Source organism: Xyrauchen texanus, chromosome 5, assembly GCF_025860055.1.
Source record: "Xyrauchen texanus isolate HMW12.3.18 chromosome 5, RBS_HiC_50CHRs, whole genome shotgun sequence".
NCBI classification, from domain to species: Eukaryota; Metazoa; Chordata; class Actinopteri; order Cypriniformes; family Catostomidae; genus Xyrauchen; species Xyrauchen texanus.
In genome coordinates, this window is record NC_068280.1 from 2,862,317 (window position 1) to 2,888,555 (window position 26,239).

The window sequence follows — 26,239 nt, forward strand, 5'->3', positions numbered from 1 at the left end:
ACACATGTGAAATATAAATGAAAATCTGTGCCAATAATATACTGCCTTTTAGGCATCAAAATGGTGCAGAATAGCAATGCAAAGCAGTCAAATGCTAAGCTATTCAGCTAAGTCCTGTCAATGCACAACATGCACAAAAGCGTGATATATATATATATATATATATACACACAAAGTGTTGGGTGTAATGCAATACTAACTAATACATTACTGCTATTAAAATTACTTTTTCATTGAAAAAGTAATGGATTACTTTTCAGTAATTAGTTACTTCTGATGTAATTATGATAAATAGTCTCTAGAACAATTCTATATAAAACAATAGTTAATTTAAAATAGAAATGTAACCTCTAATGTTAAAATATATGATATGTATTTTCATCTGGTCGAGGTTGATCAGGGTTTATATAAAGTAATTAGTAATAAGTAATGCAGTTACTTTTAAGACAGAATAATTAATGCAATAATCTAATTACACTGTAGAATATGTAATAAGTAGTTAGGAATTAATTAAAAAAATTTTTGGAGTAACTTACCCAACACTGAAAATCTCTCTCTCTATCTCTCTATCTCTCTATCTCTCTCTCTCTCTCTCTCTCTCTATATATATATTGCATGCGTTTAAAATGGAATAAATTGCCTGTGACGGATCAAAAGAGCTTCTACAAACGTGGGAAAAAAGCGTTTTGGTGTAAGCAAATCCCCGCCGTGAACAAATAAACAAGCTTAAATAAATAAATAAGCAACATCCATTCATAAACAAACACACACACAGTTATTTACCTTCATCCAATGATATCAAGACGGTAGGACTAAAACGTAAACTGCATCGCTCACGTTTTATGCATTTCTATCTGACATTACGTCTCAGCAAGCAAAACTGCCCCAGTCAGCTCACACCAGCCCCCTTTATTGCCTCCTGGAAGTCATGTTTAACACACTGACATGCACTTCCTACAAAAACACGTCAAACGTCCGCTGACGGTTGGGCGCTTATGGGAATTGTAGTTCTAAAAGCACCGAGCGCGCATTCACTTACATTCACAGGATGCGCTACAAAACTACAAATCCTTAACACAGTGAAACCGATGTGTGTTACGTGATTACGACACCATGCTTTGGGGATATTGTGCTTTGGAGTGAAATTGAGGTTATATTTGTGAATTTTTTATGTCGGGGAACGACAGTTAATGTTGGCGCGAACGCGGAATTCATTTGTATTTCTGTTCCGTTGTTTAGCTGTAAGAATGAGCTCTCCATATTTCACTAACCCAACAGCTGCATTAGACACTTCTGCAACTGATACTGATACTGTGGGGAAAAGGGCTTTAAATGGAGGAGGAATTCGTAAATTGAGATCCGGAATAGCTAAAATGCTAAAGTCAGAGGATGTTTTGCATGGAGTTAAGGAAGAATTTCAGGAGCGCAGTATTTCAGATGATCTACTGCAGACGCATGCAGGTGCGATTAACTGCACAAAAATACTCTGATTATGCATTGTTGATGGATAGTTGACATGACATGACAACAGTGTCATCAATTGTGAAGTTCTGTACTCCATCTAAAAATGTTTTAACATTTTATGATTATTTTAGATAAATCTGCATAATAATGCATGCATATTTCCATATTTTTATAATTATTATGCATGCATTACACTACATGGTATATAGAAAATACATTTTTGTCAAACTGAAGGACTATTTAAAGGTGCACGCAGTAATTTTTGTCTATGTGTCATCTTGGAATTACACTGACACCTAGCGGCGTGGATGCAGCATAATTTATAATCAATAGTTTTCAGTTTCAGATGCAATGTAGAAATTCACTATACACAGTCAGCCATGATAACTTTAATCAATGAGTGCAAGTGTCAAATAACTGTGAATAAGCAAATAGTATTCGGCTGGTCATGTGATTCTAACATGGCTGCCCCCATGTGCGGACCCTCTCCATGTAGAATAAAACCGCTTTTATAAGGTTGCTGATATGACTGGATTCTGCATTTTAATGTGAATGATTTCCTAAATATATTGCAGAATTACAATTTGAGTCTTTTGGAGTTAAACTTTATTAATGAGGAAAAAATTACTGAGTGTCCCTTTAATCAGACCGATAATTGAAAAAATGCTAATATTAGCATTACTAATTTGGTCACCAATACTGTGACAGAGCTGGTATCAAATTCCAAAATTACAACCACTACAGTGAAAGCAGAGGCAATGGATGATCAAGCACCTCTGAGATCACCGCAGAAACCAAGACGGGGCCGTGTGAAGGTGGAATATGAGGAGGAATGGGTGGGGCTTAAGAGGGAACGTTGGGAGCCATGTGATTGGAGAACACAGCTGTCATTCATCAGGGAGATCAGGAGCAAACGAGACGCTCCCGTGGATAAGATGGGGGCAGAGAAATGCTACGATACAGATGCCCCACCTGAGGTAAGCAAGAGCCAATCACAAATCACCTGATGTAATCAAGAGCCAATCAAATATATTCGTTCTTTTCTCAGGTGCGTCGTTACCAGGTTTTGATCTCCTTAATGTTGTCCAGTCAAACCAAAGATCCCATAACAGCTGGTGCTATGCAGAGATTACGTGAGCATAACCTCAATGTGACCACCATCCTTAACATGGATGATGAGACTTTGGGCAAACTCATCTACCCAGTGGGCTTCTGGAGGGTAATAAAACACACAGATGTATTTACCAGCTACAGGTTTTAATATATGTACAACACACAGTAACTCACACAGCGTGTCTCTCAGACAAAGGTTAAGTACATCAAACAGGCCACGGCTCTGATCCAACAGGAGTTTGGTGGAGATATTCCGAACACAGTGGAGGGTCTTATCCAGCTGCCGGGCGTCGGCCCTAAGATGGCCCACCTGGCCATGGACATTGCCTGGAACAATGTGTCAGGCATCGGTAGGAAGGAAGTCAATTTATTATAATTTGTATATTTATAATCTAGTTAGCTAGCTATCAACCATCTAGCAATAACTTAGCTACCAGAGAAAACCCCTTAGCAACCAGCCAGAACACCCTAACATCCACCTTGTAACCACCCAGGACACCCTAGCAACCACCTAGTTAATCCCTAGCATCCAGCCAGAACACACTAGCAGTGGCCTGCATACCATTAACCTCCCTAGCAACCAGCCTGAACACACTAACAACTGCTTACCAACCACTCGGAACACTGTAACAACCACTAGCAAGACCCTTCAAAATTCCAATCTCTCTCCAAGTAAAGCCTTAGCAATGATCCAAAACACCTTAGTTACTACCTAGCAACCAGCCAGAACACCCTAGCAACTGCCCACATACCATTTAACCTCTCTAGCAACCAGCCTGAACACACTAACAACTGCTTACCAATCACTCGTAACACCATAACAGCCCCAAGCAAGGCCTACATCCCTTAAAAATTAAAAAGTCTCTCCTAGAAAAGCCTTAGCAATGATCCAAAACACCTTAGTTATGACCTAGCAACCAGCCTGAACACACTAACAACTGCTTACCAACCACTCGTAACACCATAACAGCCCCAAGCAAGGCCTACATCCCTTCAAAATTCAAATCTCTCTCCTATTAAAGCTTTAGCAATTATCCAAAACACCCTCGTTACTACCTAGCAACCAGCCAGAAGACCCAAAGAACCAACTTGCAAAATCTTAGCAACCACCCAAAACACCCAAGCAACTCCCTACTAACCATTTAACCTTAAAAACACCTAGCAACACCCTAGCAACCACAGAGAACCCCTTAGTAACTGCTTAGCAATGCCTTAGCAACTAGCCTTAACACCCTAGCAACTGCTTAGCAACCATTCAGAACACATTACACAAGGCTTATAAAACCTACAAACTTCAAACTAAAGTTCAAACCGCTTTAAAAGCAAGCCGTAAAAAGCAACATTCGACTTTTTAAACTTTCCTTTTCTAGTTGTAAATGCTGTATTTATATTCTTGACTGTAAGTCATTACAAGAATGATTTTGTGTAGGTGTGGACACCCACGTTCACCGAATCTCAAATAGGCTTGGATGGACCAAGAAGGAGACCAAGACACCAGAGGAGACACGTAGAGCTCTAGAGGAGTGGTTACCACGGTAACCTATATTTTCGGCCATGTTGTTTCTAACGTTCATCACATCAATGTCATGTCACGGATGCAGTTTTTCAATAAAATAATGCAATTTACCAAAATTCTCAGGCACATAGTTCTCAGATGTCTGTCTCTCTCTCCTGCAGAGATCTGTGGAGTGAGATCAACTGGTTGCTGGTTGGTTTCGGACAGCAGGTGTGTCTACCTGTTAGACCGTTGTGCTCTATGTGTCTAAATCAGCACACCTGTCCATCCGCCCACCGATCCTCCCCCAAAAAGAAACTCAAATCCAGCCCCCCAAAATCCCCTGCAACCTCTCCCAACAGTCAGAGGGACAAACTAGACTCCCCAATGCCAAAGGTTAAAAAGGAGCCACCGGACACGCTTCCGCCCCGCTCCCCATCTCGAAGGAGGAAGACGACAGCCTCACAGGAAGTGTCATCTGATCTGTCCTCCTTTTCTACAACAGAACAAGGGACTGAAATGAGAACAGAAGCCCTTGCGGATGATAGAGAAGCCGACCCATCTCAACGCAAGTTAGGGCAGAGGGGGCAGAGGAGAGCAAGACCGCCCCTTTCAGGACAGGAAGAACAGGACAGACATCGTTCTTCACAGCAGACACAAAGGGCACCCAAAAAAAAATTAAATAGTAAACATTAACGTTTGTTTAAATGCAATAAATAAATATTTTATATCACATATTTTTTCGTTTTGTAAGTTTATCAAATAAATAGTATCAGCTAGCCTAAAACTAAAATATAATATAAATATTGTATGTATGTTTATAGGTTGGTCTATATATTAGTTTTAGAATTAAAGGTTTTGTTTTAAAAACACGTGGTCTATGATAACTGGATGCCACTTGCTAAATTAAATGTAATAAGGTCATGTGATTGCATACTATGTTTTACAAACTATACATTTATATTTACTGTATGTATACAAACTGTCTACTGTTTCTGCTGTAGGTATAAACAGTATCTATACTAGTAGGCAGTAGGTATATATATATAATTGATGGCTCCTTATATATATTACATGTGCATATATACACTACCGGTCAAAGGTTTAGGATCACTTACTCATTCTTTAATATAATTTCTTTCTTCACATTTTAGAATAATAGTAAAGACATCAAAACTATGGGAATAACCGAAATGGAAATATGGGAATTATGTTGTGACAAATCCAAAATAAATGAAAAGTGTGTTATATTTGAGCATCTTTACAGTAGTCCCTCTTTGTCTAGAGTTTGCAGACATGAACTCGACATTTTCTCCAGCAACTTCTTGAGGAACCACTCTGGGAGGATTTTTAAACCGTATTGAAGGAGTTCACGTCAATGTTGGACACTTATTGGCTGCTTTTCTTATTACTCATTATTTGGTCCAAGTCATCCATTTAAAAAAAATATATATATTTTTTTTTATTAAATTGTAGTTTTATAATGAAATAAATTAATGTGCTGGCACAATTATATTTTTGTCTACAAATATTCATTTCAAACATTTAATCATACGTCTTCAGATCAAAGATCACGAGAAACATTTCAGTCGAGTTTCAAAACTTTTGACCGGTAGTGTGTGTGTGTGTATATATGTATATTATGGGGGTTATTCTGAATATATAAATAGAAATCCAAATGTATAGATGTAAATCCTGAATATATAAATATAAATATATAGTTATAAATCCTGAAAATATAAATGTAAATCCTTGGATTTATCTATTCAGGTTTATATTTTCAGGATTTATATATTCAGGATTTATATTTTCAGGATTTATATTTTCAAGATTTATATTTATATATTCAGGATTTATATTTATATATTCAGGAATTATATTTATATTTTCAGGATTTATATTTATATTTTCAGGATTTATATATTCAGGATTTATATTTATATTTTCAGGATTTATATTTAAATATTCAGGATTTATATTTATATTTTCAGGATTTATATTTATATATTCAGGATTTATATTTATATTTTCAGGATTTATATATTCAGGATTTATATTTTCAGGATTTATATTTATATTTTCAGGATTTATATTTATATATTCAGGATTTATATTTATATTTTCAGGATTTATATTTATATTTTCAGGATTTATATTTATATATTCAGGATTTATATTTTCAGGATTTATATTTATATTTTCAGGATTTATATTTTCAGGATTTATATTTATATATTCAGGATTTATATTTATATTATCAGGATTTATATTTATATATTCAGATTCATATTTATATATTCAGGAATTATATTTTCAGGATTTATATTTATATTTTCAGGATTTATATATTCGGATTTATATTTATATTTTCAGGAATTATATTTATATTTTCAGGATTTATATATTCAGGATTTATATTTATATTTTCAGGAATTATATTTATATTTTCAGGATTTATATTTATATTTTCAGGATTTATATATTCAGGATTTATATTTATATTTTCAGGAATTATATTTATATATTCAGGAATTATATTTATATATTCAGGATTTATACTTATATTTTCAGGATTTATATTTTCAGGAATTATATTTATATATTCAGGAATTATATTTATATTTTCAGGAATTATATTTATATATTCAGGAATTATATTTAAATATTCAGGATTTATATTTATATATTCAGGAATTATATTTATATATTCAGGATTTATACTTATATTTTCAGGATTTATATTTTCAGGAATTATATTTATATTTTCAGGAATTATATTTAAATATTCAGGATTTATATTTATATATTCAGGAATTATAGTTATATATTCAGGATTTATACTTATATTTTCAGGAATTATATTTATATTTTCAGGAATTATATTTAAATATTCAGGATTTATATTTATATTTTCAGGATTTATATATTCAGGATTTATATTTATATTTTCAGGATTTATATTTAAATATTCAGGATTTATATTTATATTTTCAGGAATTATATTTATATATTCAGGATTTATATTTATATTTTCAGGATTTATATTTATATATTCAGGATTTATATTTATATTTTCAGGATTTATATTTATATATTCAGGATTTATATTTATATTTTCAGGATTTATATTTATATATTCAGGATTTATATTTATATTTTCAGGATTTATATTTTCAGGATTTATATTTATATATTCAGGATTTATATTTTCAGGATTTATATTTATATTTTCAGGATTTATATTTATATATTCAGGATTTATATTTATATTATCAGGATTTATATTTATATATTCAGATTCATATTTATATATTCAGGAATTATATTTTCAGGATTTATATTTATATTTTCAGGATTTATATATTCGGATTTATATTTATATTTTCAGGAATTATATTTATATTTTCAGGATTTATATATTCAGGATTTATATTTATATTTTCAGGAATTATATTTATATTTTCAGGATTTATATTTATATTTTCAGGATTTATATATTCAGGATTTATATTTATATTTTCAGGAATTATATTTATATTTTCAGGAATTATATTTATATATTCAGGAATTATATTTATATATTCAGGATTTATACTTATATTTTCAGGATTTATATTTTCAGGAATTATATTTATATATTCAGGATTTATACTTATATTTTCAGGATTTATATATTCAGGAATTATATTTATATATTCAGGAATTATATTTATATATTCAGGAATTATATTTATATTTTCAGGAATTATATTTATATATTCAGGAATTATATTTAAATATTCAGGATTTATATTTATATATTCAGGAATTATATTTATATTTTCAGGAATTATATTTATATATTCAGGAATTATATTTAAATATTCAGGATTTATATTTATATATTCAGGATTTATATTTATATATTCAGGAATTATATTTATATATTCAGGATTTATACTTATATTTTCAGGATTTATATTTTCAGGAATTATATTTATATTTTCAGGAATTATATTTAAATATTCAGGATTTATATTTATATATTCAGGAATTATAGTTATATATTCAGGATTTATACTTATATTTTCAGGAATTATATTTATATTTTCAGGAATTATATTTAAATATTCAGGATTTATATTTATATATTCAGGAATTATATTTATATTTTCAGGATTTATACTTATATTGTCAGGAATTATATTTATATATTCAGGAATTATATTTATATATTCAGGATTTATACTTATATTTTCAGGATTTATATATTCAGGAATTATACTTATATTTTCAGGATTTATATATTCAGGATTTATATTTTCAGGATTCAGATGTATATATTTGATTTAGTACTATATATTTGGGATTTATATACTATATATATATATATATAAACACGTTTTTTAGCCTGGACTGTTTGTTTTCCCAACACCAGAGGTCAGTACAGCTCACAATCTGAAAAGTCTCTTGGCATAAAATCATGTTCACACACATCAGATCGGCAGTGGGTTTCAGATGTTAAGCGCCCAGTTGTACTGCTGTCAGTGTTCGAAAACGCTGCATAAGTGTGGGCGAGATGGCCTATTTTAAATGCAGTTTTTGTGTATATTATGGACCCTATACCTGACAATAACTGCTCTAGGATCAGTTATGTATGTGCATTATTGAATAGGTTGACTATGCTTGGCTTAGATGAGCTGATGCCAGATCTGTGTGGGAAGAGGAAGAGTTCCGCGTGGATATCTGGGACTTATCTAACATTTGATCTCTCTCTCTCTCTCTCTCTCTCTCTCTCTCTCTCTCTCTCTCTCTCTCTCTCTCTCTCTCTCTCATCCTCTTCCAACTGTTTTGTTCTCATGCTCACACACTTCGCCCCGGACTTAAAGACAGTCCTCAGAGACACATTCTTAAAATGATTGATTTATATGCATGCAGGAATATGCACATTATACAGGCTGTTTAGACGCATGTGGAATCTGATTCAAAGAGGCTGAACCGGATGAAGGTCTTCTGAAAAACTTTTTGGATTGTTGGATTATTCTTGTGGACGACACACTGGATTGATTTTGGTTAAATCAAAACATTGATTTATTTTTTTAACAGACAAACTGGAGTAAATATCTGGTTCATTAAAACACGCACGAGACGCTGAGTTAATGTGTTACATTTTATTTAATTTAATTGGTTTATTACTCAGTTTTATTAAGTTTTTTTTTTTTTATGTCAAATTAATACGAAAAACCCTCGATTCAGACTCAGCTGGGAAAAATGCGTCCTTAATCTTTAAGAAAACCTTAAATGTTAAAAGTATTTAGTTTTGTTTATTCAGTGTATTTACTCTTCTGTTCATTTGTAATGTCAAATGAGCAAGAAGCTCCGCGTGCATGCATCCTTAACCCCCAAGAGCACATTACATGCATATTCTACCACGTGCAGAGATCTTTATGTTGTGAGTGAATATGGCGAATACTCTGGAGAGAGAGATTTTGGAGCGCGAGCTCCGTCCACGCTTGTGCTATTTAACGAAAGGAGATCGCGGATACGGATTTCATCTGCACGGTGAACGGAGCCGAGGAGCGCAATACATCCGCAAGATCGAGCCGGGCTCCACGGCAGACCTGTCCGGTCTCAAGTCCGGGGACCGGGTGGTGGAGGTGAACGGAGAGAGTGTGGAGGGAGAAACACATCAGCAGGTAATGAGAGTGATTACTTCTGGAGAGACGCACAGCGGCAGTGTCCCAAAACCTAGTGAGCTGCCTACCTAGACAGCTTTGTAGGCGCTTGGAATAGGGCAGGTACTAGGACGCATCTGTAGGGTGGGCAAGTGCTTGTATATTCATCGGACTGGTGGAGGGCATCCAATAGAAACTGGAGGGGCACAAGAAAAATTTTGTGGGGCAGCCCCCTCCCATTTGTTTTGCACCCTTTATGCTCAAAAACTGAACAAACTATATACATAAAAAAAAATAAGAAAGTTACAAACACGCATAATGTCTAAATATGTTGGTTGGTAGGCCGAGGTGTGCTATTCCACACTGAGGTGACACAGTTAATGTATGTTTGTTTAAGATTGTATCATTGTGTGTTATTGTTAGGATTAGGAAAACTTGCCTCTTTTAAACAGTCTTTTCCCTGGGGGGTCTGTTTATAAATCTGTTTATACTGTGTTTAAATTTGTCTTAAAATCTTGTTTGATCTTCTGATAAGTTACAATGATGAACCAACACAATCTGCTTTAACTAATAACACACAAATTATTGTATTGTTCTTCTATGTACTATAAATATCATTCAAACACTCACAGTGTAGGCATAAGTAATGTGAACCCCTATGCCAATGGCATCAACAAAAGCTAATTAGAGTCAAGAGTTGGCAAACCTGGCATCCAATTAATGAAAGGAGATTGCAGGTGCGGGTTAGAGCTTTGCTTAAAGCTGTAAAGGGTTACAAAGTTATCTGGTAGAGTTTAGATATTCATCTGTGCACAGTTGGACAAACTGTCTATAAATGGAGATGATTTAGTACTATAGGTACTCTCTCTAGAAGTGGCCGTTAGATATTCATCTGTCCACAGTTAGACAAACTGTCTATAAATGGAGGTGATTTAGTACTATAGGTACTCTCACTAGAAGTGGCCGTTAGATATTCATCTGTCCACAGTTAGACAAACTGTCTATAAATGGAGATGATTTAGTACTATAGGTACTCTCACTAGAAGTGGCCGTTAGATATTCATCTGTTCACAGTTAGACAAACTGTCTATAAATGGAGATGATTTAGTACTATAGGTACTCTCACTAGAAGTGGCCGTTAGATATTCATCTGTGCACAGTTAGACAAACTGTCTATAAATGGAGATGATTTAGTACTATAGGTACTCTCACTAGAAGTGGCCGTTAGATAGTCATCTGTCCACAGTTAGACAAACTGTCTATAAATGGAGATGATTTAGTACTATAGGTACTCTCACTAGAAGTGGCCGTTAGATATTCATCTGTGCACAGTTAGACAAACTGTCTATAAATGGAGATGATTTAGTACTATAGGTACTCTCTCTAGAAGTGGCCGTTAGATATTCATCTGTCCACAGTTAGACAAACTGTCTATAAATGGAGATGATTTAGTACTATAGGTACTCTCTCTAGAAGTGGCCGTTAGATATTCATCTGTCCACAGTTAGACAAACTGTCTATAAATGGAGATGATTTAGTACTATAGGTACTCTCTAGAGTGGCTAGACAAACTGTCTATAAATGAGATGATTTAGTACTATAGGTACTCTCCAGAAGTGGCTAGATATTAATCTGTCCACAGTTAGACAAACTGTCTATAAATGGAGATGATTTAGTACTATAGGTACTCTCACTAGAAGTGGCCGTTAGATATTCATCTGTCCACAGTTAGACAAACTGTCTATAAATGGAGATGATTTAGTACTATAGGTACTCTCACTAGAAGTGGCCGTTAGATATTCATCTGTGCACAGTTAGACAAACTGTCTATAAATGGAGATGATCGGTGGGGTGAAGCCTCCACACGCGCTATGTCTCCGTAAAAACACAATAAATAATACTACAAAAGAGTTAAAACCTCTATAAATGCTTAATTACAATGATTTCAATGCCCCCATAACGTCCCTTCAACCAAGGACACATTGTTAAATAATTCAAACGCAAAGCATTATGGGTAGTTCCCATAGCCTCAATTTTGTATTTAAAAGTTTGAGTTCTTAATACTTAAAATCTTAAGGTTATGGATTCTTAAGGTAGTTCAATGAACTTAAATATTTGAGGTATGAGCCCAAAAACGGTCATTTCAAATAATGACAACTTTAGGGTTTACGGTCATTTGAATCAATTCAATTCAAATTAAGTAGAAATAACAATATAACAAGTACGAGTTGAGTCTACTTGCATCTAGTTACCTTAACTTAAACAGTTTAGTTCATTCTATATGATCACCAAGTTAAGTTAACTTAATTACACACGTTTTGGAGTCACCATTACTCAATTGAATTGAGGGAACAAGTTTACTCAATTAATTTGAATAAAGTCAACTTATTTGGGTTTTCACGGTACCATGGTGTTTACATGGTATTCCAAGGTACCTCAAACTAAGAATAACATAGTACTACCGTGGTAAATGTCCAAAAAACATGGTAACACTACGGTACTTTTTTGGTGCTTTTAATTTAGTGTTAATTTCTTTCAGGTTGTGGAGAGGATCTTGGCTGTGGATCACCGCACCAGGCTGCTGGTGGTGGACCGGGTCACAGATGAGTTCCTGAAGTTTCAAGGTCTCCCATGTACGGAGGAGAGGGCAATAGAAATGGGCTCTCTCTCTTCTCGTTCCTCCGCGGCATCCTCTCCACGCGCCTCCCCACGGGACTGCGCCACACCTCCCTACAGCAGACAGAGCTCTGAGGGCATTTTAATAAACAAGGTAACATTATCAACAACAACATCAGTTTCAAGAGAGATGGATCTGTGGAAACATGGCACAGCATCATCTATCTAAAGCAACCAAGCCCAAGATAACGTGTGCCGTAGGAAATGCACACATTATCACCTGGCTGATATTCTGCCCTTGACCAAAGCATTTTCTCTTGGTTTGTTCCAGAGGTGCTAAGCTGTAGTTTTTGGCCAAAGGTTTCTTCATAAGCTCCTTACAGTTGACCTGTCCAGGTCAGGTTAAGTAAGTCTGTGTGTTGACATCTATCCAGGTAGCAGACGGCTACAGGATCAGCACACGCTAACAATCTGATAATACAGTGGTTCTCAACATGTATGACTCCAAGGCCCCCCAAGGGTTATCACCTTGTTTTTGAACCAGTTAAATTAGGTTGTTTCATTAGTTGCATGCAGTGTACATCTTTCAGTTCCAATTTGATGCTGTCCCCCTAATAGAGTGCAAAAGTCTGGTTTTGGTGTATTTGACTAATACCAACATATAATAAACCTGTAAAGACAGACCTACCATGAGCTCCGAGGTTGTTAATCGATGGTGTACGCTTCTATTGAGGCCATCAATCCACGTCATTTTAAGTTATTTTCAACAAAATTGCATTTAAAATCAGAATTCCTGGTGAAGAACTACACTACCCGTGATCCTGTAAAGATCCTCATTGTTTGGTGACAAATATTTAGTTTTTTTAAGCTATTATATAATCTCATAGTTCAATGGTAATAGCACGAATGTAGTTAGCTAGCAGCAGATTAGCTTGAATTGAAATGTGTAACTGTATGATCTCTTCTTGTTTCTGTCTTGTGATTCTCTCAGAGTCCCAGTACCTCTGGAGGGATGAACAGTTCTCCGCTGTACAGAGCTCATGCCCGTCTGTCTACACCTGTGTTCCTGTCTCCCCCCTCACCCTCTGAACTCAAAAATGAGCGAATAATCGAACTCTTCTCAAAACCCAACATTGAATCTAGTGCTGAACCCAAGATTGAATCTATAACTGAACTCTTCACAAAACCCACCATTGAACCCAGCATTGAACCCAAGACTGAACCAATAATTGAACCCTTCACTAATCTCAGCATTGAATACAGTGTTGAGCCCAAGATTGAACCAATAACTGAACCCATCTCTAAACCGAGCACTGAATGCAGTATTGACCCAACTGAGCCCAAGAGTGAGCCCAACACTAAAGCCAGCTCTGAACTCATTGAAACCATTGACAGCATCACTGACCTCAGTGGATCACAAATCAGTACACAGGTAATCTCAGATGTGTGTGTGTTTAACGTTTGCGTGTGTGTTGCAATGTGAAATTAAGTAGTAGTATCTTTAAATCTGGTATCTTTAGTAATACAGGGTTCCCATGGCATGGTCATGGAAGACATGAAGATATCACAGAATTTTAAATCAGTGTTTTCCAGGGCTGGATAAGTCACAATTGAAAATTCATGGAAATTATTAAAATCTTCAAAAGCGAGTCACGTGGCGCCATGTGAGGTTCAGACATGTGAACGGCGAGCTCTGCGCACTTTGCTGGTTTTTAATACTTATTATGTCATAAACCGGTCAGATTCGATACACCCTGATCCTTAACTGTTCTGGGAAGACAGTATGTAAAAGAATTCAAAATCCTTGGACTCTGGAGACATTAAAAGGCACTTACGTGCTCAAGCTGACACTCCTTACAAAGCCGCGGAGAAGGGAGATGATTTGGCCGGAGAAGTGAAGGAAATTGGTGTGTGTGGTTAACGCGTGCATTTTTCTTTTTTCTGTTTGTTTGGTTTGGGGTTTGATTGTTGCAATAATGTTGAAATGTGGTCTTTATAATTTAATTTTTTACACAAAATCAATTTTTTCTTATATGTCAAAATGTCAAATGTTAATATGAGTGGATTGTCTCTCTCCACGTGGAATGTGAATGGATTGGGGCATCCCATAAAAAGAGAAGAGGTTATATCTCTTCTTAAATGTAAGAAATAGTATATAGTGTTTTTTTCAAGAAAGCATCTTTCCTTGCAGGAAGCTGAGAAATTTGGGAAGATGTGGGGTGGACGTGTTTTCTTTAGTGCTTGCTCAAGTAAGAGCAGGGGAGTCAATACATTGATAAATAAACATCTAAAATTCAAATATCTCAAACAGATTAAAGATAAATTAGGAATATTCTTTAGCAGAAATTCAGGGGAAAAATCTTATTTTGGCTAATATTTATGCACCTAACGTTGATGATCAGTGCTTTTATAGATCTTGAAGGGATGCTGCAAGTCGCTGGCACCCCTCATGAGATAATGGGAGGAGACTTTAATCTGTTGATGGATTCAGTCCTTGATCATAGTGAAGAAAATGTGTGTAAGCCACCTAGACGAACATTGACGCTTCACAGAATCTATAAAAAGATGGTCTTAAAGATATTTGGAGACTTTTGAACCCATCTGGTAGGGACTATGTCCATAAGATTTATTCTAGAAAATATTTGTTTATATATATATATATATATATATATATATATATATATATATATATATATCTAAAGCCCTCATTTCATCTGTTGTTGGATGCTCAATTGGAAACATTTTAGTCTCAGATCACACCCTGGTGAGTTTAGAGGTGCTGCCACATATGAAGAAAAGGAAATCATATAGTTGGTGCTTTAATGTATCCCTTTTGCAAAATCCTGAATTCCAACAAAAGTTAAAGGCTGAAATCAATGGAGTTTTAAGGGAATATTAAAAGTGCAGAGGCAGAGCTGAAGCGCCAAATGTCTTTTGATGGCCTCAGAGAATTGACCCGATTGAAATACAGATATAATACTGTTTTCTCACGGAAGGTGGGGTTTTGGCTATTCAGGGCATGACAGTCATATTTTGAGTTGGGGGGCAAAGCAGGGAAGCTTTTGGCTAGATATATAAAACAGAGAGAGTCTTTTTCTACCATTACCTCAGTGAAATCTACTGGTGGTGAAATATTTAACTCTTCTATGTATCTTGATCTTTATAGTTCCACGTCTTCATCTACTGATGAAGATATTAGAAACTTTGTGTAACAATTAGAACTCCCTAAACTGACGAGCAAACAAATTCTCTTAATTCTGAGATAAACTTGGAGGAGTTTGGTGAGGTAATTAAGGCCTTGCCTGCAGGGAAGGCTCCGGGCCATATTTCTTTACTGCTGAATTATTTAAATCTTATGCTACAGAATTGGCTCCACTTTTGCTAGAAGTTTATATGGAAGTATTAAAGAATGGAAAGCTTGCTCCAACCATGACCCGGATCAGTCTGATTCTTAAAAAGGACAAAGATCCAAGCGAGTGTAAGAGTTACCATCCAATTTCCCTGATCCAGCAAGATGCAAGGGTCCGTCTGACGCAATTTAAAATTTTGCATCTATTCAATTGGACCCCTCTAGATATTCTAGTCTTAAAGTTACACCCACCTGCAGGCAGTGCCAAGCAGAAGACAACTGTCCCATCACAAAGGATATAGAGTCTGGGGCAAAATTAAAATTGAGTGTCCGATAACCTACACATAAAACTCTGAACCCCATAAACAAAATTCTTGGAACCTGACACCAGGGCTGGACTGGGAATAGAAACCGGCTCGGTATTTTACATAGCAACTGGCCCAAAAGTTGTTGAGCGGGGAGGGGTTTGAGCCAAAATTTGTTATTGGATGGGGTGGGGGGGTTCGCTGTCCTTTTCTGCATATCGCGGCACCATTTTGTGGTCCGTTCTGCATAACGTGGTGGCTCATTTTAGCTTATTGATGCCCATTTCGCGGCCGACTTATCGGCGCGCTCGGTTCTCCAGATGGCCAGTCCGCCCCTGATTGGCCGCAAAGTTCATCGGTCCACCGGGAAAATGCCCGGTATGCCAGATTACCAGTCCAGCCCTACCTGACACATCCCCAAAAAACATGTGTTGTGTCCCTGTCTTCTGATTGGTACTCCCAGCAGGTGGGTGTGTCTTTAAGACCCAAACTACACAATTTTTGGGGATCAGAGCTTTATGTGTGAGGTATTGGACACTCAGTTTTCATTTTGCCCCAGACTCTGTATACTGGATTATGGGATGGTTGTTAACATTGGGGACAGATATATAAAAAGTTGGATCCTACCCGGAGTCATCAGAAAAGTCACTCTCAGGGGATGGATGTCGGCTAGGAGGGGTTTAATGTGAATTATTGATTCCGTATTTTATGTTGTGTTTGTATATTTTATGATTGGAATCAATAAAAAATGGTTAATAAAAAAAGTAATCTGAATCAAAATTATTTATAAAAAAATCCATATACCATTATCACAAATAAATGCAAAGGTCATGGAAAAGTTAGGGAAATTTGTTTCAGAACTAACAAACTTTCGTCCATAAATGCAATGCGTGAGTGTCTATCTTCTTCTCGTTCTCTCTGACCTTAATTCTCATTTACCTGCTTTGTGTTCTCAGTCTGTGTTGCAGTAGTGTTCACCGGTGTCTGATTTCTGGGTATTTTCCCAGGATTCATTGAGAGTGTTGTTTTGTACGTGTGTTGAAAGCCCAGTTAGATTAGATTAACCTCTTTCTAACCCTCAGGAGGTAACACACATCTCGGCGTCTCTTGTGTGTACATACAGGTTTTGTGTATTTTCATGTGTGTATGCAAGGCGAGGTTCCTCAGTCTCTCACCCCATGGGACACAAACAAACACCACCCTTGTATTGTCTTTGAACAGGAAGTGACATGGTGTCTCACAGAATGTCCTTTATTCCTTTTGGGCGTGTTGAAGTTCTCGAAGGAAATGAGCACAGGGTCACGCACACACTCACACGTCCTTGTAAACGAGTAACAATCCTGCGCGATTTTCTTGAGATGGCTGCTGCCGAAGACTTTTAAAGTTCAAGTGTGTAATTTCTAGGCCTCTTGTGGCATCAAGTGGAACTGCAGAAGTGCAACTACGTTTGCATTGGTTGGCCAGACAGATAGTCCCGCCTCAATCTCACACCATTGGTTGAGTACATTTTGTTGGGTTGGCCTGGTTGTGATATATAACACGTTTCACAGTGTTTCTGGGAAATCAAGTTGCCATTACATATATTTGATTATAGTTAGTTGTACTCTGCATATTGTGCTGCGATACAAGAAAGCATTTTAACTGGGTGATATGTCGCGAAAATGTTTACGCTTAAAATGTTAAAGTCTCCGAATACATGTCAGGCTTATGTGGTATCGTTTGAAAGCTTAAAATCTGAACTTCTGCATGTATGTTACATAAAATAACAAATAAGGCCTGAAAACATTTGGCTTTGCTTTTGTTCCATTTTAGCTTGCTAGCTAGCGATCTAGCTAACGATAGTTAGCCTAGCTTGCTAGCTGGCTGCTGACTAGTTTTGATTTCCTAACTGTTGACACGCATTGCACTGGCTGGCGAGAAGTATCATAGCTATTTACTATTGTAAGTATGGCTAGGTGTGCGTCAAACTATTTTTAATGCTCGAGGGGGAGGCGAAGTACCACCCGACGCCTCAGCGAAGTGCATTTAAAATCGTTTAATGCACACCTAACCATGAATTATCCCGCTTATACGATGGTCACTTGCTAGCATTGATTAGTTAAAGCAGTCATTAATTAATGCAGTGCAATTTTTGACTGGAAGAATAAAAAACAACGGTTACATTTATCAGGTTGTTAGATCTAGCGTTCCAATTTCTCCCATTCATTTAAATAGAAGTGGCCCATCTCTGCTAAATAATCTCTGGTAATAGTCAGCCGAAGGACACATTGAGGGTGCTAAGGGGGTGCTCACGAGAATGTCAAATGGGACGCCCTAGGGAACGTGCAATTGAAGGCCATGAGACCGCAAGACCACATCAAGTGTGCCATTTGGGACAGGGCCTGAGCTTCTACTCCACTCAGAGGCCAAGATATTCAGTGAAACAATGAGGGTGGTGCATGAACTGAAAATTAGACTGAATGTCTATGGACAAGCACATCTGTGAGGGATTAAATGCCTTTCAGATCGGCATTTTGTGATGGATGGTGATAGATGGAAAATAATTTTTTGCTGCCATCTTGAGAAATACAATAAGACTTTTTGGAGGGAGGTGGAGTGAAAAGAACCAGAATTACATGCTTAAAAGTTGAAAACATCCCATACATACTTAATGTGCATTCTTGCGTTACTGTGATGGTAGTAAGGGGGCGATAGAGTTACCCTCAAATGTTGTGAGTGACACTGACATGTATGATATCAACTAAACTTATACTGAGATAAACGTTCTGTCATTACCAAAAAATACCAAAATAATACGTTTTCCCATTTTGTTAGCAATACAATCTCAAATCATTGCTTTTCATGCATTGTTTCACTTTCTCTAGGAGGAAACATCATCAGAGGGGAACGCGGTAACGAAGGACCTGCGTCCACGCTTGTGTCACATAATCATTGGCGAACAGGGTTACGGCTTCAACCTGCACTGCAACAAATCCCGCGCGGGCCAGTACATCCGCTCCGTGGACCCCGACTCACCAGCGGAGCGTGCGGGATTGAGGCCGAGGGACCGACTCATCGAGGTGATCATGGGATTAGCTGAGGCTTTATTAGCCCAGATTAGCACTGGATTAGATTAGATCAGATTAGATTTCACTGCTTTTGGAGACGGACGTTACGCAAAAGCCAAAGGAAGGGAAACTCCTGGAAGTTTGTCTGTTTATTTTAGTGCTTTGTCCACTTTGTCCCGTTTTAGAACAGGGAGTTGGTTTGTTTTCATTCATTTCTGTTTGTGTGTGAGTGCGGTGGCGTAATCGTCGCAGAGAGTAAATCCTTCTTAAAACAGGATTTAATTTGTAGGAGTTTTCTGTAATTATTACAGACAGATCAGTCAGACTGACAAACAGAGTTGAATTCACGTGTTGGTGGTTTACCTATGTACTTAATTCCATTAATTGGCCAAATGAAATGGGTCATTCCAACAATTCAGTGCCAATTATGTCCCTAGCATAAAGTGGGAATGTTTCAAAATGTTTCATTTCACCTGATTACAATTTGTAAAAGAATAAAGGCTATTTTAGGTGTTACTCACTGCCTAAATACTGTCCCTAGAGCTGCACATCAAATATGTGCTTGATTTCCATACATTTAAGTGTTTAATATTACATTCTCTAATGTTTTTGTTGATCATTTGTTGTAAATGTGTCATTTTAACCCAGACTGTCACTTCATCACATACACCCGACGTGACATCAGTCATTCAGCAAAGCTATTTTGAGTTTTTCGAAGTGAGTAACTCTTGTTTTCCTTCATGATTTTTCTTTATTTTGTGATATTAGTCATATGTGGTCAAGCATAACATGTCCACACTGTTATTGCCCACACTGCCCATTTAAATGGATGGACTTCTGAATTTTTTAGCTTGACCGGCATGACTTCTAATACCTTTAACATGTCCCTATAATGATGACGCATGAGGATAATTATAAAAGTATGTTTCATTTTTCAAGTTTCAAAACCGAAATGTCACTGAATTGTTGCAATGGCCTAAATACTAGATCTTTACCATTTTTTTAAGAAAGTGTCATGGCGTTTGTGGTTGTCGGGGTGTTGCTATATGATTGCTAAGGTGTTCAGAGAGGGTGTTTAGCATGTTGATTTATGATGCCAGGGTGTTCTGGGTGTTATGATATGCTCTAATACATTTAATTGACTACAAATTGCTCTTTGTGAGGCTTATGATTTTAGCACAAACGTTAAGGGCAAAAATAGCATTTGTTTGAAATTTCTTAACCTATAGGTGGCGCTGTTATCAAATTTGGCATGTAGCCTCATATCATGGTTCTAATGAAGCGTACCAAATTTTGTTTCGATAGACTAAAGCGTTGCCGAGAAACGGCCTCACTTCCTGTTTCGCATCGACATTGTTAGATTTGTGCTGGGGTCATTTCTGAACGGTTGCGAAAATACAAATTTTGTTTGGCCGTTTCTATGTGATTTGGTCTGTTGATTGTCTGAGCCAGTCTGGGTGAAGTTTGAACAAGATTTGTATCTTCTACCATTTCTAAGCCTGGAAATCCCTGTTTTAATTTTTCATGACCGTGGAATCTCTAAAGACTATGATATCAACACACATAACCCCTTATCTTTCATATCCAGGTGAATGACAGAGGTGTTGAGGGTCTGCGTCACGCTGAGGTGGTGGGGTTGATTAAAGCGGGAGGCAGAGAGACCCGTCTGTTGGTGGTTGACCCGGAGACAGATGAGCTGTTTAATACACTGGGCATCATGCCCACAGCTACTCATCTTAAAGGTACAGTACGTGTTTCTACATTAATACAATAAGGGGTTTGCTGAACAGCACATCAACACAATTTTCCTACTGCAAGAGAAACAAGGCATATCACATGACTAGTATTAGTCTGTTATATATGTCAGTGTATGCAAAGCATGACTATTACTCTATGCAAACTTTAGTATGGTTCAGTGCAAACAAAGTAATTCACAGATTAACTGCAGTGAAATAAAGTTAATGTAAATTTTTTGGCCAATGTGCTTTTTTTTCCTTATCAAACAGAGGACTGTGTGGATGGACCAATCATTGAGAGCCCAGAGACGAAGTGTCCTATCGCAGACAGCCCTGTATCTGCTTCACCAGTCACAAATGTCCCCAGGATCTCTCAACCAATCATAAACATCACACTGACAGATCCACCAATCACAAACGGCTCTCCACGACACAAGAGTTACGGAAGCTCCTCCTCTTATTCTACTTTATCAGAGACGAGTACCGAACTCAGCAGTTCTGACATAAGCAAGGTGTGTTTGAATGTTTATTTGTATGTTTATGTACATATGTATATGTGTATGTGTTCTAAGGGCTAGGGTATACATATATATGTATGTATGTTTTTACAGGAAAAACAAAACAATAAACCAAAAACAAAACAGGTTTTCCATGTGATTATGTGAAGTGTAGGTATGAGGTTGTGTTGTGCGTCTGTACATCTCTATTCAGTATGTCTGTAAATATATATATAAGGCAAGCTGTGGAATAAAGAGTAGAGAGGGGAGAACAAATAATTATGTATATATAATGTAATAAACTATGAACAAAAAATAAAGAAATCAATTTTTAAAAATAAATAAATAAAGGGAGGAGGCATACCGCGGAGATCCGGGGACGGGCCACCATTCGGGGGGGAATCAGAGTAGGACAGTAGGGCAGGACAGTTGCATGTCGCCTTCAAACCCCATCGGGGAGGGCCAACCCACTGGACAATCTCTTTCAAAAACCTCTCTCAAACCCTGCGGGGAGAGCCAGCCCACTAGGGAGTCAGTGAAGTCAATATCCTGCTGTCGGAATCAGGAGAACTGACCCACCACACAGTCCCCTCCTAGACGCCTCCCAAACCCCTCTGGGGGAGTCACTGTCTCACCGTGTGCATCAGGGACCTCTGGCTCAGTCCGCCCAAACTGACCACTCGCGAAAATCCCATGGTGCAGTCCGGATCCACATCCCACAATTATTCAATTATTTAAATAACATTATTAGCGCTATACTCTTTTGAACGGGAGCCCGTAGGGAACCATTTAACGCATGTGCACTAGGCCTGCTTTGTGATACTATTTAGCACAGTCAGCGGCATGCGCCTGCTCCGACGACGTGCAAAGACACGGACTGTCCGCATGTCTAGAATTGTATCACATAGTTAAATTACATGGTCTTGAGAGCATTATTGATTTTATAAAATGACGACAGTAATGATACAAGTCACCAATTTTTGATAGATTATATCAGTGTTGGGCAAATTACTAAAAAAAAGTAATCCACTACAATTAACTGACTACATCTCTAATATTATAATCAGATTACTTGATTAGTTTATTGAAAAAGTTAATTTTTGTTTTTCTGCTCAACAAATTCATATTGTCTATTTTCTCCTTGTTCATTGTCGCACGGCGTTCAGCTGTCACAGAAACGCAAACAGACGTACAAATTAATTCCCATTTTAATTGTATTACACATCAATCAAAATGTTTTTAGAAATATTTGTAACCCAAGTAATGTACTTAAAAGTAATCACTAAGTATTATTCAGTAACTGTAATCTGATTACAAGACTTGAATATGTAATTTGTTACACTACTTTGTGTCTTATGTAATTAGATTACAGTAACTAATTGCTTTGTAATCCAATTACACACTCATAGTTCAGTAGCCTAACTGTAGGTTATTTACAGTCTCCAAACAACATAAAAACGTGCTGCAATAATACAGAATTTTTTCAACATTATTACTTATTTGCAGGTATTCAAGGTATTCATGTTAAAAGCTTGTTTGATGGTATTTATGTTATCAAACTTGTAATTCGTCAATGTAATCTGCATTTCCTGTATTTTCAAAGGTCACTGATTCAGACCATCATTCCTATGATGAGGTCCGTAAATCTAACCAAGATGGGAAATCTGAGCAGCGGCCGTTAGACCCGTTCTGGGAGAGCGGTCTGCAACTGAGCCAAACTGCAGCTGAGGCCAAACAAAAAGCACGGGCCAAACGGCCCAACAAGAGAGCGCCCCGTATGGACTGGAGCAAGAAACAGGAGATCTTTAGCAACTTCTGAGGATCGTATACATCTAATTTCTAGTCACAGATATAATATAAAAGATGAAGGACATTCTCCAGTGTGATGGAGTGGCGATGTAACACGTTCTATCATTGCTAATGATATCACGTGGTTCATTAGCAATGTTGGGTGTATCCGATTACAAAGTAATTAGTTACAGTAATCTAATTACTTTTTAGTAAAAAAATAAAAAATAAAAAAATAGTGTAATGCGTTACATTTTAAATACTTGTAATCAGATTACAGTTACTGACTTTCAGTTAAAGTAATTTATTTTCAGTACATTACTTGCACAAAAGAAATATGTGTAATACATTTATAATATGAAATCATATGTACGTCTGTTAGCGTTTCTGTGACAGCTGAAGGGTGTGTGACAATAAAAAGTTATTTTGAGTAACCCAACATAGTAAATTAGACGCATCGTGGCAGTTCCAAGGTGACATGTCCACTGGGTGGCGCTAAAAGCGAGTTAAATGGTCTCTCAAACAGATGAAGTGTTTATGGTTAATGCTATATTGAGTTTTATATAAATGAAATCGACTTCCCTACCCGCAGTCATTATGTGGTGCTTCTATGACGCTTTCAGCTCACGCGTTGACTCGCGATACGAACGTTTCACGTAAAAAAATCACTATGCAAAAATGTAAGTAAAGTAACATGATTCTATGACATGAGGCTGCTCAGGTTTCACCTGACATAGTATTGATTACTAACGTCGAATCAAACTTGGCTTAACCAACCAACATGAAGCAGAAGGTTTCAGAGTGGGTCTTAGAGAGTAAACAAACTTCAAAAGTCAGTAAATTAGTAATACAACAACATAAGTGATTCATCTTAAAGAGACAGTAACATGAGAAGTGCCTCACTCTAATTGCTCAGAATAGAGATGCAAGTGAGACAACTGGAAAAGAGTATTCAGGATGAAGTTAGTGAACTAATAGTTCTGGTTCAAGTACTCAAAGTGTAGTGAAACTGTAGGTGATTTTGTGCCTCTGTGTTGATACATTGACTGCAGACTTCTGGAGGGAATACAAGATGTGTAGTACTACCAGAAACAACCAGGAAAGTGAGAGAGAAAGATACTGAACAAATGCCAAAGAGAGCTACAGCATTAGACAAACAATGAACATGCATGCAGGAAGAAAGAATAAGAATATTGTAACTGTAGATGGAAGATCTCAAGGTCTCTGGTATATTTATATGAATAATTCGCTATTTAATAGCTTTTACTGATTATTAAAACATCACTTCATGACACTATTACTCCATCTAACACTTGTAGATCTAATGTTTTCTTTCTCTGATAATGATGTCATGTATGTAACGTGTTGTTGGGGTCGTTTTATTCAGGTCACTAGTTTCACATTTGCCCACATTTTCACTAGAACAACACACACACACACACACACACATATATATATATATATATATATATAAACAGCTGGTTTTAACAGTTGACAAACATGTACAGAAATATAGCTACATTTATTATAAATCTATAATATAATAATTCAAATAATATGACAATGTAAAAGGAATTACAGAAAAACTTATTATACATAGTTATTATAGTATAGAGGCAATTTTATTATTGTTTTAAGTCAATTTTTTTTCATTTTTTCTTGTCACCTTCAAACTATTTATTTCCATTTTGTAGTCACAGAGCTTTTCCTGACACACTAATAAACTGAGTTTTTTAGAGTTTGGACTACCAGTTTCACAGATATTTTACTGAAATAAATGAGAATACAAATAATGTCTTGTGTATTATATTGCAATCTCAAAATTAAAGACAAACAGAGGAAATTCAATTGTTAAATCATTCTTTTGATTTTATTGTAATTCTCATTATTCTCAACGGCTCTCTTTAGATTCTGATTACTGTAATACAGAGCATTTCTGGGCACTATGATATTTATTTTAGCTAAATAAGCTTAAATTTATGGTAACAGAATGAATACTACCATGATTTTGCTTTATATAGTGTATCATCATTTATTGATTTATTTCAGATTTCGCACAAGTCTTCAGTAAAGAGAATTTGGGGAAATGTGCTTAAAGGAATATTCCGGGTTCAATACAGTTAAGCTCAATAGACAACATTTCAGACTCGTTCCTCTGTTTCTTTCAAAAAGGAAAAACGGGGGTCTGTGTATCTCAGCGAGTATTGACGCTGACTAGCACACCTGGAGTCGTGAGTTTGAACCCAGGGCGTGCTGAGTGACTCCAATCAGGTCTCCTAAGCAACCAAATTGGCCCGGTTGCTAGGGAGGTTAGAGTCACATGGGATAACCTCCTTGTGGTCGCTATAATGTGGTTCTCGCTCTCGGTGGGGCGTGTGGTGAGTTGTGCATGGATGCCGCGGAGAATAGCATGAAGCCTCCACACATGCTAGCCTCAACAAGCCACTTGATAAGATGCGGATTGACGGTCTCAGGCGCAGAGGCAACTGAGATTCGTCCTCCGCCACCCGGATTGAGGCAAATCACTACGCCACCACGAGGACTTCGAGCGCATTGGGAATTGGGCGTTACAAATTGGGGAGAAAATTAAATGTAAAAAAAAAAAAAAGGAAAATAACTGGGTTACAGTGCAGCACTTAAACTAAGAATAAATAAATACATAAAATCTAATAAAATGGGAAAACACATGTTGTCCGATTTACTAAATTAAATTATTTGTGATCTACACAACAAAGTTTTGTTTAATGATTAATAATTGAATCATCTAATTCTCTAAAATATGCACTCTACTAGTTTAAATGAAGAATGTTTAACAACAGCGTAAAAATTTTGTCACAACTTCATTTTATTGCATTCAATCTACTTAATTTTGTTTTAAATGGAATTTATTTAATCAATTTGTGTTGGGACTACATGCATTTTTGACAACTGAAACTGGGCAGGGAATTTGACGTTTGTTTTGCATGAGACTTGATGCAAAGAGTAAAACATTTTAAATCAAGTGTAATTTAATGTATTTTGGAGCAAGATGAGAAAAGGGGAGACTTGATAGTGTTCCATGTTCAGTTAATTTGGGGATTTGGACCCACTTACGTTACATTGGGTTACCATTGTGGTGAAGAGGTTTAGCATGAGAACAGAACATGTTGATTTACTCAAGGAGCACTTAGCATGC

General features: G+C 36.5%; 3 protein-coding genes across 4 annotated transcripts in view; 2 read left to right on the forward strand and 1 right to left on the reverse strand.

Moving 5' to 3' along the window:
- LOC127643859 (tuberin-like) overlaps window positions 1-930 on the reverse strand; it is a 61,323-nt gene extending 60,393 nt beyond the window's left edge. The window contains 1 exon segment of the mRNA XM_052126776.1: window positions 784-930. The gene's annotated coding sequence lies outside the window, so the exon portion shown is untranslated.
- A 161-nt stretch (window positions 931-1,091) lies between these two features.
- nthl1 (nth-like DNA glycosylase 1) lies at window positions 1,092-5,410 on the forward strand. Of its 2 annotated transcripts, none has more exons than XM_052126782.1 (6): window positions 1,092-1,461; window positions 2,173-2,441; window positions 2,513-2,683; window positions 2,768-2,927; window positions 4,007-4,112; window positions 4,255-5,410. In XM_052126782.1, the coding sequence occupies exons 1-6, from the start codon at window positions 1,191-1,193 to the stop codon at window positions 4,766-4,768; spliced, it is 1,491 nt and encodes a 496-aa protein (XP_051982742.1). In that variant the 5' UTR covers window positions 1,092-1,190; the 3' UTR covers window positions 4,769-5,410. The 2 variants fall into 2 exon arrangements, with proteins under 2 accessions (XP_051982742.1, XP_051982743.1); XM_052126783.1 differs by having other exon boundaries at window positions 2,209-2,441.
- A 3,513-nt stretch (window positions 5,411-8,923) lies between these two features.
- LOC127643863 (Na(+)/H(+) exchange regulatory cofactor NHE-RF2) lies at window positions 8,924-24,899 on the forward strand. Its single transcript, XM_052126781.1, has 7 exons — window positions 8,924-9,747; window positions 12,266-12,496; window positions 13,334-13,774; window positions 18,861-19,055; window positions 20,632-20,785; window positions 21,050-21,291; window positions 22,880-24,899. The coding sequence occupies exons 1-7, from the start codon at window positions 9,514-9,516 to the stop codon at window positions 23,093-23,095; spliced, it is 1,713 nt and encodes a 570-aa protein (XP_051982741.1). The 5' UTR covers window positions 8,924-9,513; the 3' UTR covers window positions 23,096-24,899.
- The last annotated feature ends 1,340 nt before the right edge of the window (window positions 24,900-26,239 follow it).